Source organism: Sitodiplosis mosellana, unplaced genomic scaffold (assembly GCF_009176505.1).
Source record: "Sitodiplosis mosellana isolate CC-2019 unplaced genomic scaffold, AAFC_SMos_1.0 Smas_scaffold_1, whole genome shotgun sequence".
In the NCBI taxonomy this organism is placed as follows: domain Eukaryota; kingdom Metazoa; phylum Arthropoda; class Insecta; order Diptera; family Cecidomyiidae; genus Sitodiplosis; species Sitodiplosis mosellana.
Genome location: NW_022595244.1, coordinates 18,062,948 through 18,075,002, shown reverse-complemented (window position 1 = coordinate 18,075,002; position 12,055 = coordinate 18,062,948). Strand labels below are relative to the sequence as shown.

The 12,055-nt window shown below is 38.9% G+C and overlaps 3 protein-coding genes across 15 annotated transcripts in view; 2 read left to right on the top strand and 1 right to left on the bottom strand.

The window, feature by feature from the left end:
* The first annotated feature begins 532 nt into the window (after nucleotides 1-532).
* On the top strand, nucleotides 533-1,888 carry LOC129565032 (proteasome subunit alpha type-2). Its single transcript, XM_055439378.1, has 2 exons — nucleotides 533-769; nucleotides 884-1,888. The coding sequence occupies exons 1-2, from the start codon at nucleotides 729-731 to the stop codon at nucleotides 1,545-1,547; spliced, it is 705 nt and encodes a 234-aa protein (XP_055295353.1). The 5' UTR covers nucleotides 533-728; the 3' UTR covers nucleotides 1,548-1,888.
* LOC129564848 (nuclear factor related to kappa-B-binding protein) overlaps nucleotides 1,672-12,055 on the bottom strand; it is a 13,264-nt gene continuing 2,880 nt past the window's right edge. Inside the window, exons 2-9 of one of the 12 annotated variants that reach the window (XM_055439058.1) lie at nucleotides 10,581-10,734; nucleotides 7,723-8,770; nucleotides 7,467-7,628; nucleotides 6,395-7,389; nucleotides 3,514-6,326; nucleotides 2,593-3,425; nucleotides 2,341-2,509; nucleotides 1,672-2,263 (exon numbers count right to left, since the gene is read on the bottom strand). In XM_055439058.1, the coding sequence (XP_055295033.1) occupies nucleotides 2,202-2,263; nucleotides 2,341-2,509; nucleotides 2,593-3,425; nucleotides 3,514-6,326; nucleotides 6,395-7,389; nucleotides 7,467-7,628; nucleotides 7,723-8,499 (5,811 nt within the window). In that variant the 5' untranslated portion in view covers nucleotides 8,500-8,770; nucleotides 10,581-10,734 and the 3' untranslated portion in view covers nucleotides 1,672-2,201. The other 11 variants (XM_055439033.1, XM_055439127.1, XM_055439118.1 and 8 more) reach the window with 11 other exon arrangements.
* The window catches only part of LOC129565012 (serine/threonine-protein phosphatase PP1-beta catalytic subunit), an 11,798-nt gene continuing 10,377 nt past the window's right edge, over nucleotides 10,635-12,055 (top strand). Inside the window, exon 1 of one of the 2 annotated variants that reach the window (XM_055439341.1) lies at nucleotides 10,635-11,668. In XM_055439341.1, coding sequence (XP_055295316.1) covers nucleotides 11,611-11,668 — 58 coding nt within the window. In that variant the 5' untranslated portion in view covers nucleotides 10,635-11,610. The remainder of the gene's footprint in view (nucleotides 11,669-12,055) is intronic. The other variant, XM_055439331.1, reaches the window with a different exon arrangement.

Below are 12,055 nucleotides of genomic sequence, written 5' to 3'. Positions count from 1 at the left end.
CACCAGTTTGTATTCTTTTTCACTTTGTGTTTATTTCATTCGAAACGAAGGATTTCCTTTTGCTCTAAAAACACTATTCATTTAAATTTACAAAACTTATCGTATTCTATCTAATGCATGTTGAGCTTATATGCGTCTCGTTGCTCTCTGTATACGAAACTGTTTTGTTATGCTCAGCACTCGAACCGATGTTGGCCAGCCAGTGAAAAGTCGAGAGGAATAAACGATAAAATCAGGGGAAAATCTTGTGGAGTGGATTGAGCATGATCCGGACAAATTTCCAGTCATGCATAATTTTGCCATTCATTTCTCCATTCGGAAAATAAACTTGAAGAATTTGAAATTTGTTTATTTTTTTAATATTGAAGTTTTTTTTATTTTATTTTATTGTTTAATCTTTTCAATTAGTTTCTAGAATAGAATAAGCGAAAATTTCCAATGCAAATGCGATGTACAGTTATCCCTATTGGAAAAATATGTGTGCATTTCACACAATCCAAACATGAATCAGCGCCTAACTTCACGTCGATAGACGTTCTTACAACGAATGACATTTGTAGGCTCACAGGCATTTATACCAAGTCATTCTTGTCATACAACAATTATATGTACAGGAACACCGCTTGTGAGAATTTTGTTATTTTTTGCATAGAACAATAAATAAATTTGATCGGGGAAAACTTTAAATTAAATTTGAGTAGATTTTTTCATCAGAAACATTCATCAGAATGGCATCCGAACGTTATAGCTTCTCTTTGACTACATTCAGGTAAACAACGAACATTTAACCTAACTTATAGGCGTTATGACTTGCTTAATTTCTAATTTGGGTTTTATCTTTTTTCGCTCTCTCTTCTGTTTCAATTTCATGCAATGAATTTAGTCCATCGGGTAAATTGGTGCAGATCGAGTATGCATTGGCTGCAGTTTCGGCCGGAGCACCGGCTGTCGGAATTTTAGCGTCTAATGGTCTCGTTATTGCCACCGAACATAAACACAAATCCATTCTGTACGACGAAAGTAGTGTGCACAAGGTAGAAGTCATTACCGATCACATCGGAATGGTTTATTCCGGAATGGGACCAGACTACCGTTTGCTGGTCAAAGAAGCACGTCGTTTGGCTCAAAACTACTATCTCACTTATCGTGAACCGATACCGGTGTCGCAGCTTGTGCAACGTGTTGCAACTTTGATGCAAGAATACACGCAATCCGGTGGCGTACGTCCATTTGGTGTGTCATTGTTGATCGCTGGTTGGGACATAGATCGTCCATACTTGTTCCAGTGTGATCCGTCGGGCGCTTATTTTGCATGGAAAGCAACGGCAATGGGCAAGAATGCGATCAATGGCAAAACATTCTTGGAGAAACGTTACAACAAAGATTTGGAACTCGATGACGCTATTCACACGGCTATTCTAACATTGAAGGAGGGCTTCGAAGGTCAAATCACTGCCGATAATATCGAAGTGGGCATTTGTGATCAGAGTGGGTTCAAACGACTGGATTCATCGACTGTGAAAGACTATCTCGCAAATATTCCATAAGAGGCCCATGGCTAGAGAGCCTGGTGACAGCCTTTCAGAGCTACTCTTTTTTTCTTAATTAATGGTTCATTGATTTGTATTACTGAAAAAGCGAAATAAATAAATGAAGAAAAAATTAAAAAACTTTTCGAAAATGGTCAAATAATCTAATTGTTTGTTTTTATTGCTACGGTTTTTCAGTTCATGCAACAATTACATTTTCCTACAACAATGATGTATTTGACAAAAAGCAAAATCTTGATCATTTAAATCGTTCTCCGCTATGCTACATGAGTATTGGGAAATTGTATGTTAAACAACGATAAAAATGAATGTTACTTGAAATCAAAACGCGCGTTTAATCTGCATCTATGATTATTATTATTGTTGTTGTTTAAAGTACTAGAATTATTATTCGTTTAATCGGTGTATTGATGATTGTATCAACATCAATTTAATTTACATTGATTTAGATCATAATATTATTTTCCAATTGAAAATAAGTGGTTTTCTTTTTATATACATTGAACATGCAATTTCGTTCAAGCAAATAAACCGTGGATACACCATGATTATTCGTTTATTTAGTTCAAATGCTTTCAAAAATGATGATTCTGAAAGAATGTTGTCGTAGTTTTGACAGAACGCATATACTTCGTTCACAAAATGTTCAATTTAGCTGTCACCGGTAGCTGAATTGGGCGGTTTTATTGATTGGTTGCCAGTGATTTGTGAATCTGAAATGAAATGAAATCATGACATCAAATTAATGAAATTCTTTGGCGCAATCTCTGGCGAAGCGTCAGACACTTACTTATGTTCGATTGAATTTGTGTAGTTTGCTGTATCGGAATCATCTTGAGACCTTGTAATGATTTCAAATTGATTGTACCACCTTGGAAATTTTGCGGCAATATGAATTGACTTCCACCTTGTACGGCCAGAACCACCCTTTGGCCAGGTGCCGCTCCTTTGATGATATTCTGAAATCGAAACAAATACCTTTAGCTAACAGAGAAAAAAACAATAACAATGGAATGCGTCGAAATCGAATTTCGAAATATACCTTAAACGTTGGTTTGTCGCCGGCGGTTGTCGTCATCATGGTTGGTGCATGTACTTTAATTGCTTGACCAGTTGAACCGAGCACAACGGTTTGACCGGTTCTTGATCCCGTCACAACATTCGATACACTGGCTGTCGCAGTGGTTCCTGTGCTATTCGCCGAATTGGCATTCAAATTTATAACAGACATCGTTGGTGTTGACGAATTGCCCGATTGTACCGAAGCGATGGACTGTTGTGGTTGAATCTTCACAATTTGATTGCCAAACATAACTTGTGAACCTTGAATTTGGCTACCAGCCGGTAGGGTACTTATGATATTAGCCTTTCCGACATTATTACCTTGCTGCGTCCATAGTGATGACTTTGAGATTTGGCCAGGCGACTGAATCATTTGCGTTGGTGCTTTTGCAATTATGATCGATTTCCCATCAATATTGGCTATGTTCAAATTTGAAGCGTTCACCATTCGAATACTACCCGCCTTAACTCGTTGATTGAGCTGTGTGGCTGGTGATATTCCCTGGAAACCTTGTACACCCAGAACCTTTGCATTGATCAGCTGCTGCGCTGTGATTGGCTGCAATTGGGCCGATTGCACAATTTTTGGTGTGACCGCACCCGATTGTTGGCTTTGGATTATTGTTGGATGCGAAATCATTGTGTTTTTTCCACTGATTTTCACGATTTCAGGTTTTGAGGCACTTGAACTTACATTCGATAAGCCTGACACACCAGATGATGTCTTCACTCCACTCACCGAAACGACTTGGCCACTTATTGTCGATGCATTTGTATTGGCCGCCGGTGTTGTCACCAAACGTGGCTGGGGAACTGAAAGTATATAATCAAATATTATTTAGAGAAAATGCAAAAAAAAACAATATTTTCATAAAAATAAGTATAGATAATAGATTCTTACTTGAAACGACGGCATATTGTGTCATTTGAGAGCCCGGCGTTCCAGTCAATTGGATAAGATTTGTGGTTTGCCCGGGTTTTGCAGTGGCTATACGTACTGACGACATATTCACTTTGTTCTGTTGCACGAGATTTTCCAAAGATATAAATTGATCGGTAATCATTTTGCCAATCAATGGACTGTTAGCGGAAATGGTGCGAACACTAGTTACCGGACTGGTCGTTGATGACGTTTGAATGAGACTTGTGGTTGATTTAACAGCCGCTCTAGAAATGATTGGCTGAGTATTGCTGGCCGATGCCGTCGATACCAACTGAATCTGGGCGTCAATCAACGAGGAGCTCGTTTGAACGGGAGCCAGTTGGATTTGCTTTTGAATTTGTGTCAGAACTTGCTGCGGTTTAATGATCAAATTTTGTTGACCGGTACCACTTTGCTGGATGCCTTGCACACGGATTTGTTTGTTGATTGATTGAAGCAAACTCTGTTGCTGCATTGGAGAGAGATTTGCGGTGGATATTGTTTGTACTTTTGCTGTTGTCGGTGCTTTATCTTGATTTGTCTGATGAATTTGAATGATTTGCGGATTGATGAGACTCGTACCGGGCGGTGTTGTTGTCGTTCCGATCGTATTAACATTACAGATAGATGGAGAACTGGTAACCATTACATTGCTGGTGGGAGTGCCAGTTTTCGAAACCGCAATAAGCTTCTGGACCATAATTGGTGACGATGTACCGACAATTGTTGCTTTCTGATTGCCGCCAATCACATTTGCTCCGCTCGGCGAAACAATGATATTTTGCTGTGACAATGATTTGGCTTGAATGATTTGCATAGTGGTTTGCTGCTGCCGATTTGCCGCAACCACCGATGGATTTATCAAACTCTTTCCAGCCGGAACGGTATTGGCAGCCGTGCGTATGATTGTTTTGTTGCCGCTAACGGTCACAATTTGTGGCAACGAAGTGCGTTGTAGACTATTCGAAGTGGCCGAAATTGGTACTGTTGACGTTTTGATGGTTTTCGGTGAGATGGATTTCGTGGTGGTTTGGGCAACAACCGGTTGAAACGTTTTGTTAACATTGGCAACACTTTTTCCAATGCTTATCGGTATAACGTAGCTGTGATTGGACGGTGACTGTGCAGCAACCAAGGGCGGAAGAGCTTTTGTATGCTGTGAACGACGCATTTGATTCGCCGTCAAGATCGATTGATTACCGCCGGTGGTTTGCAACAGAGCGTTTTGACCCTGTTGCGATTTAATGAGTGTGTGACCGGGTGAAACGTGAACGGTTTGAATGCCACCAGCAGTTGAAACTTTTATTTGAGCGGCTGAGCTAGGAGCTGCAGAAACAATGCCAATGGTTGGTTTGCCAATGATTTTCGTGTTGATCTTTTGATTTTTATCTATTATAATCCCTGTAATTTGCGCTTGTTGGTTTTGTACTGTCGGCGATTTGCTTATTATGATCGGTGCATTTTCTAGAGTCGTTTCAATGTCCATCGCTTCAACTTTGGCTTCATTCATCTGCTGAATCGGCACCAATTCCGGTTTGATGATCGTTTTCTTTTGCGTCGTTATAACTTTGTTAATCAACGGCGGTGGATTTGTGGTGAGCGTAGGTGAATTGATGGAACTGAGAGCAGGAACTGGAAGCGAACTCATCGATGAGATAATTACAGGTGGTTGTGTTAGTTTTACTGTTGCCGGAATTGTTGGCTGAGCATTTGTTGGTGCGTGATGCGTTGCGCCAGATATTGCAACAATTCCTTGAGCCGGTATCGTTTTGATGGTGACCTTTTTCTTTGGCGTCGTCCCAATCGGAATCGCGGCATTCGACAAAGGAGCAGATGGTGAATTAATCAATAATTCAGAACACTCGGCTGGCGGGTTATTCTCCGCTAGATTTGAGTCGGGCGTTTTTGGCGTGGAATTCTTCACTTTTGACTTGCGTGTATTCTGTTTCTTGTGCTTGCTGAGACCTTGGAATTGTTGGTGCATAATCTCGAACTCTTCTTCCGTTCGATTTCGATGCAAATAAATCCAGATTTTTCGCTTCGAGTCATACCGCACACATGGATCATTTTCCGTGTGCATCCGATCAAGTGCCCCGCTGACAATCGTTTGCAGCACCGTTTCAGACGCTGACGGGCAAAGGTATTGAGATGATTTGAGCAGTTCACAAATATCGGCTCGTGTGCCTTCACCATTCGGAAGTCTTGCCGTTGCATCACGTACCAATGTTAAAATTGTCACAAAACTAGGGCGATCAGTCGTAAGCATAGTGTGACCACGTGCTTTGGTCATTGCTGGAATTTGTGTATAAATACCCTTTACTGGACCAACAACACTTTCAAAGCCATGCATACGGTATGTAAATGCTCTGTCGGGGTGCTCAAAACGTCTGCGTTCTTGTTCACGAAACTCGAGGATTTCTTCGGCCGATGCTTTCTGTACAATCCAGTTCGTTGGACAACGCGGAAGCGGTGGTGGTGAAACTGCTCTGTCTGAAGCATTTGCACGAGTTTCTTCGATTGAAACGATATTGTTTGGCTTGCTTCGAAATATCTCCGTTTCCACCTTCGAATGTGGTTTTATACCCATTTCATTGCGTCGTGTGAGCCAATATTCGCACAGCTGTTTCAAATGCTGATCCCGGTCCCGGCCAGCCCCGATCCATTGGTAGATGTTCAAATTTGACTTGTATTCAATGTATGGAACAAAATCATCCGGTTGATCGACAAACTCTCCCGCGAGAAAGTAAACGGCCGACTGCAGCAAATCTAACCAGCTGTCCGCTAGGCCATACCTTTAGAAAAACAGACAAAAAAAAATTACAAAAGTAATATAAAAATGAGCAAATCCATTGAAAATTACCAGTCATTTAGCGCTGTTATTGGATTGGCCACCCAAGCCGAGATCTTTCCATGTAAACTTTCCAATGTGATTCGATGGTCAGGTGTTGAGCAAAATATGTCTCGAATGAGCGATAAGAAACAGGCATGTGTCTCTTGAAGCAGATCCGGTTTCATATCAGCAACAATATGATCCAAAATGTCAATATTGCCCGGTTCGCCAAGATCAACCGGTAATCGCATAATGTCAATACCATCCAAATCGCTGAATGAGTCCGCTTTCAGTGATTTATCGGAAAATGTCAATGAACTGTTGTTCTTTAGCAGCTTATCACCGGGACTTTTGTCTATTTTCATATCGGATGACATGGAACATGAAATGGTTGGTGTTGTAATAGAAGAAACAAGTGGCAGGATGTTTTCGTTGAATTTTGGATCAATGCTGGATGCATTCAGATTTTCGTCTTTCACATACAGCGATGGTTTTGAGCTCGGATTACCAATCAGCACATCGTATACCTGTTTCTTCTTATCTTTGTTACCAGCCGAGCTGAACATTACGCCGGAACGGTTCTTTGTGTCAAGAGATTCAATTGATCTATTTGGTTTAAAATCATCATCTTTGAGGAACTGTTTGCATACGTCTGCTTCTAGTTTCTCTTCCTTGATCTCCGGCTTCAACTGGCCAATATCGCCCAGTGAGTCTTTCATACTCATTGTCGGTGATATTGTCGATATCTTATCCAAGAATGAGTTGTTCCGTGGCAGACCAACAAACTGTGACGACAGACTGATGTGAGATGTATCCATCGATGGAATGTCGAACGATGAACTGACCGGCGGTAACAAATCAGTTTCCATATGATCGATTTTCAGATCGGGCTCGATCTTAATTTGGTTTACATCAAAATCGGTATTTATAGGCACTTTTACGGTTGGTTTTCGTCCTGGCGTATTATATGTTCGTGCATAAATGTCGCTTATCTTTATTTCCGATGTATCCAATTCAATGTGCTCCTATTAAAATACAATATTCATTCAGTATTCGGTATTTAAATTCAGAATGTGTCAAACAAATCAGTGTTTTTAATTACCGGATCCTCTTGTTTTCGTGTTTTGTGTTGCAGAAGCAATTCTCGTAATATTTCTTCGGCATCTGGATTCCCGACAAGTGACTGTTGATTGGACGATTGAATGCTGCTCTTTGAAGCCATAGTACTGATGATTCTTGGCTCTGAACCGGTGTTCAGTCCAACCTGAAATTTGACCATTTTATTGTCGAACCGTTTCTCTCTACTTCTATCTAATCTACATTACGGCTAACCGATTTGAATGCAATCGAAAACTTACTTGATTGTTTCCAACATTTCGTTTTGGTTTCTTTGCTAGACCGTCTGGGTAATTGTCATCGTCAGACAGATCCGAGTCTAAGCCAACTTCTTCGCGAATTTTCGCAATCTCCTCAAAATATCGTTTCTTCGATCGAATGGCTGCTGCATTTGCAACCAACTTGTTTGGTGATTTCTTCTTTTTGTTTCGGTTTACCGTTTCGATGGCCATACCATCGTAAGCGTGCCTCAACTGTTGTTCACATGAAACAGTTAGAGACTTGGCGAGCTGACTGATGCGTTCGCAATTTTGGAATCGTTGCTCTCGACGTTGACTTTTCTTGATATTGGCTCGCAACCGTGAAATATCTGGTCGATAGTTCCCTTCCTCCAGATTTCGTTGGAAATCGATCAGCGGCGATGACTCGAAACGAGTAATTTGATTTGTGAATAATTTCTGTACCGTAGCATTGGTTTCGCGTTGAATCTCTTTTTTGTCATTGTCACAAACACCTGAAAAATTTGGCAAAAGCGGTTTCAACTGATCTTTCATGTGATCGGGTAGACATCGCCACGTATCAAGCGAAAAGAATTCATTGAAAATGCTGAGATTTTCACATAGACCCTTTGGGAGTTCAAGGTTTTGTTTTAGAATACGGGCCGGCTCAAGGGATTGACTCGATTGTTCTGATTCCGAACTGTTTGACGATGCACTTGACGACGTACCACTCTCCGATGAATCGGAACTATCCGAATCTGACATATTATCTATCATCATATTTGCACTATGCGCCATCATCACCCATTTAAAATCCAACTCAAATGACTTTTCTACACAACGTTCTTCTGTAAGTAATACGTTGAATTAGCTGACACGGACGATATTCTTTCCATGTCTTCCGGTTGCGTGTTCAAGCAAAGTAAATGGCTTCAGAAACACTGCCACTCCAATAGCCAAATGATGCTCAATCGATTTTAGGTTATGTTGTTGGAAATCTAGCGATCGCTGTATTTTCAGATTTGGAACTTCAAAGTAATTCGTCTGCTATAACTTCCTTCGAATTCACGATCTGAAAATTGAACGAGAAATAAAATTCAGTTAGTTGCAGTTAATTCAATTTGTTTCGTTTGCTCTGCAATCGTTGTGTAGTGTCAGTAGTCCCAATTCATCCATACTGACACTTTATTCTTCACTTTTTGCCAGTAAAATTGATTTGCATTTCAAATTCCAATTGTATTTGTATGCCATTGAATATTTCAAACCGAATATTTTACATTTCTAAAATCAGAAAAGCAGCATTTGTTACATCACACTAAACCAAGCGCAATACTATATTATGTTAATATATGCGATTTGTATTATTATCTAGTTCATAATAATGAACTTTTTGTTCATTTTTTTTATTTTATTTATTCTTCATTTCCTAATACTCAAAAATTTCGATTTTGGGTTCGTTGTGGTTTGGATTTATTGTTGTTGGTACCAGTGTTGTCAAAACAAATTCAACGCAGACATCAAGACAATTAGAAAACATTGACAGCGTTTTTATGTGCACTTATCGTCTGCGAAAACTGTTCAGTAAAAGTGCTATAGCCCAAAGAAAATTGCAACAAAATGCGAATAATTTGCATGTGTTCAAGAAAAAAAGCAGCACTACGGTATCTTTCCGTCGTTTAAATTACACTTTCTGCATTTGTGTGTTAATACATTGGCTGCTCTCCATATCAAAGTGAATGATGAACATAACAGTCATATTGGCTAATGTATGCCCTATGTGTGGTTTCACATATCAATTTGTGCGAGCAAAAAACAATGATAATATGTGTATTCAATTGACCACTTTTCCTTCGTTTATTCACATCGGTACTCTTAGTTTCGAATTACTTTCGTGAGTTCAATCAATTTGTACTCCGTATGCGGAGAAATATTCATTTCTTACAAACACACACGAATTTTAATGAGAAAAAAAGAAGAAAGATTGAAATTATCTCGTTGAATGCACTAATTTTTTTTGCCTTGATTTTTCTCGCGCGCACCTACTGTTTACTATCGCTTCTATTCCCTGTATATAGCAAACGATTTACGCTTGTGTATTATGTATTCTATGTGCTATGTTTTTCTATATGTCAAAACACTGGCTCCCAAAAAAATGATTTTTGCCGATATCCCAAATTTCAAACTCAATATTTACTTCATTCTCTCGTTTTTTAAACACACAATTTTTTCAACCTTACTTACACACACCTTTTTCTTTTCTTTTCTGTACAAAGAATATTTGGCAGCGCACTTTATTCAAAAGAGACACATTTCATCGACAAGCGATTCAAGTTTGTTATGTGTATTTGGCTTTTTCACTACTATGAAGAGTCGCGTGAATTCCATTTGGGACGTTTAGATATAACGTAGATTCGGCGCGTACAACACATACGCACACATACACTCGTCCCATCAAAGTATATACCGTATGGGTTTGTATTGTACGCCAACAGGGGTCGCCACAGCACTCTTAGGAGATTTCAATGCTAAAGAAGCAACTTGAACATTTTTTTTAAAAAACTAAATATGCATTTTTTGCGGAAATTTCGCTGTTCGTTTTGACTGGTCTCGATAAAAAAAAAATCGATGAGAATGAGTTAAAAATGAAAAACGTTCCACATGACGTCGGTTTGTATTGAATCAATGGTCAATTCAATTTTAAGTGGTTGTGTGGAATTGCAAGTATATTTGCTTGACTTTTACATCCCTACACTCGATATAGACAATTTTAACCATAACTGATCAAGAATTTATCATGACCACATTCTTAAATAAGCAAAAAAAAAACTGCTTGAAATATATGAATAAATGGTATATTTTTGAGTGGATTTGTTATTCAGTACCTAGTCTAACGTCGTTAAGTTGTCTTCTTGCGCTGCGGTCGGTGAACGATGTACGTTTTGCTGTGAATGTCACTCTGCTCGGTGCATGCGTGTTTGTGTGCGTGCGATATTTTGAATGAAAATGCGATTGTTGTCGGTCGTCACATTGTGCCAACTGTGAAATACACAAGTAAAGTGGTAATGGTTCTGTGTGAACGGTAGAATGAGGAAAAATGCAAGCATAAATGCGATAAACAATTTGACATTTTGCCATTGACAGCGCAAAAACTTCTCATACACAATATTCGATGCAAAACTTCTATCCCACTCGTGCTCATTCACAGTTAGCTTGGTTATAGTAGTCGAATGGTGTGCGTGTGGATCGTGTAGGCCACTACAGCGTGATGCTCTTACAATTTCGCTTCTGGTTGGAGTAGTTATTATTAGTTTGTTTCTCGTGCAGTGAGTTGGTACCAAGTGAATCAAGCGGAAAGCATCGCGAGAAAAAGAAAGAAGAGAAGAAGAAGAACGAAAAAAAAAACAACTACACTACCATTCAACTTCAAATAGATTGCGATTAATAGTTTTATTTCCTAAATTTAAACGAAATTTCCTCAATCAAATGAAAATAATCTAATTTTTTCTGAGTGTTTTCGTCTAACGGAATCATTTGGCAGGCAAATCAAGATTCGATTTGAAGTGTTGTGAATCCGATCACATTGTGTGCATGTTTTTTCTCTTGCCTTTTTCACAATTATTCGTTGCATTGTTGTGAAGAGAAAAAAAATCAGATTTGTATCAGTTTTGCATTCCGAAAAAAAGAGAAGAAAAAAAAACAATGAATAGTTCCTATTGATTTAATCTGTCAAAGAAGAAAGTATCAGAAAAGTTATTATTCAGTAAAAGAAAGCAACAACAACAACAACAACTGACAAATTGTGCATAGCAAGCAACAGTAGCAGTAAAAGTAAAAGAAAAAAATTCAATAAGTGCATAAGTATCTGAAGATTTTTCGAGAGAGCCAAACGAAAAAAAAACGAAGGAAGCCAAAATGAGCGAACATGATTTCAAACTGAACGTGGACAGTTTAATCGACAGACTATTAGAAGGTATGTGTAAACATGAAACTTGGTGTTGTATCGTTGTGAGAATTTGTATTGTTAATTTTCAACAAGCGATACAAAAAAAAGAAACGAAGAAAACTTAACAGGCCCATTGAAATGTTGTTGACTCGAAACGATAAATACCGCAACAACAACACACAATCAATCGGACAGGTTAAATGAAAGTTCACTACAAAATGGAATATCAAAATAAGATTCATATTATATATATCCAGCAAATGAATTTATAACAGCTCAAGCACAAAATGAAAATGACCCATCATCTAACGTACGAACGAGAGAATCATAATTCTGATGTGAATTATGTTCATTTTTGTGGCGAGAGAGAGAGAGAGAGAGAGAGAGAGAGAGAGAGAGAGAGAGAGAGAGAGA

Bases quoted from the DNA above. Each gene is read 5' to 3' on its own strand.
- LOC129565032 (XM_055439378.1), top strand. From the start codon at position 729: ATGGCATCCGAACGTTATAGCTTCTCTTTGACTACATTCAG. The intron at 770-883 runs GTAAACAACGAA...CAATGAATTTAG, and splicing joins TTCTCTTTGACTACATTCAG to TCCATCGGGTAAATTGGTGC.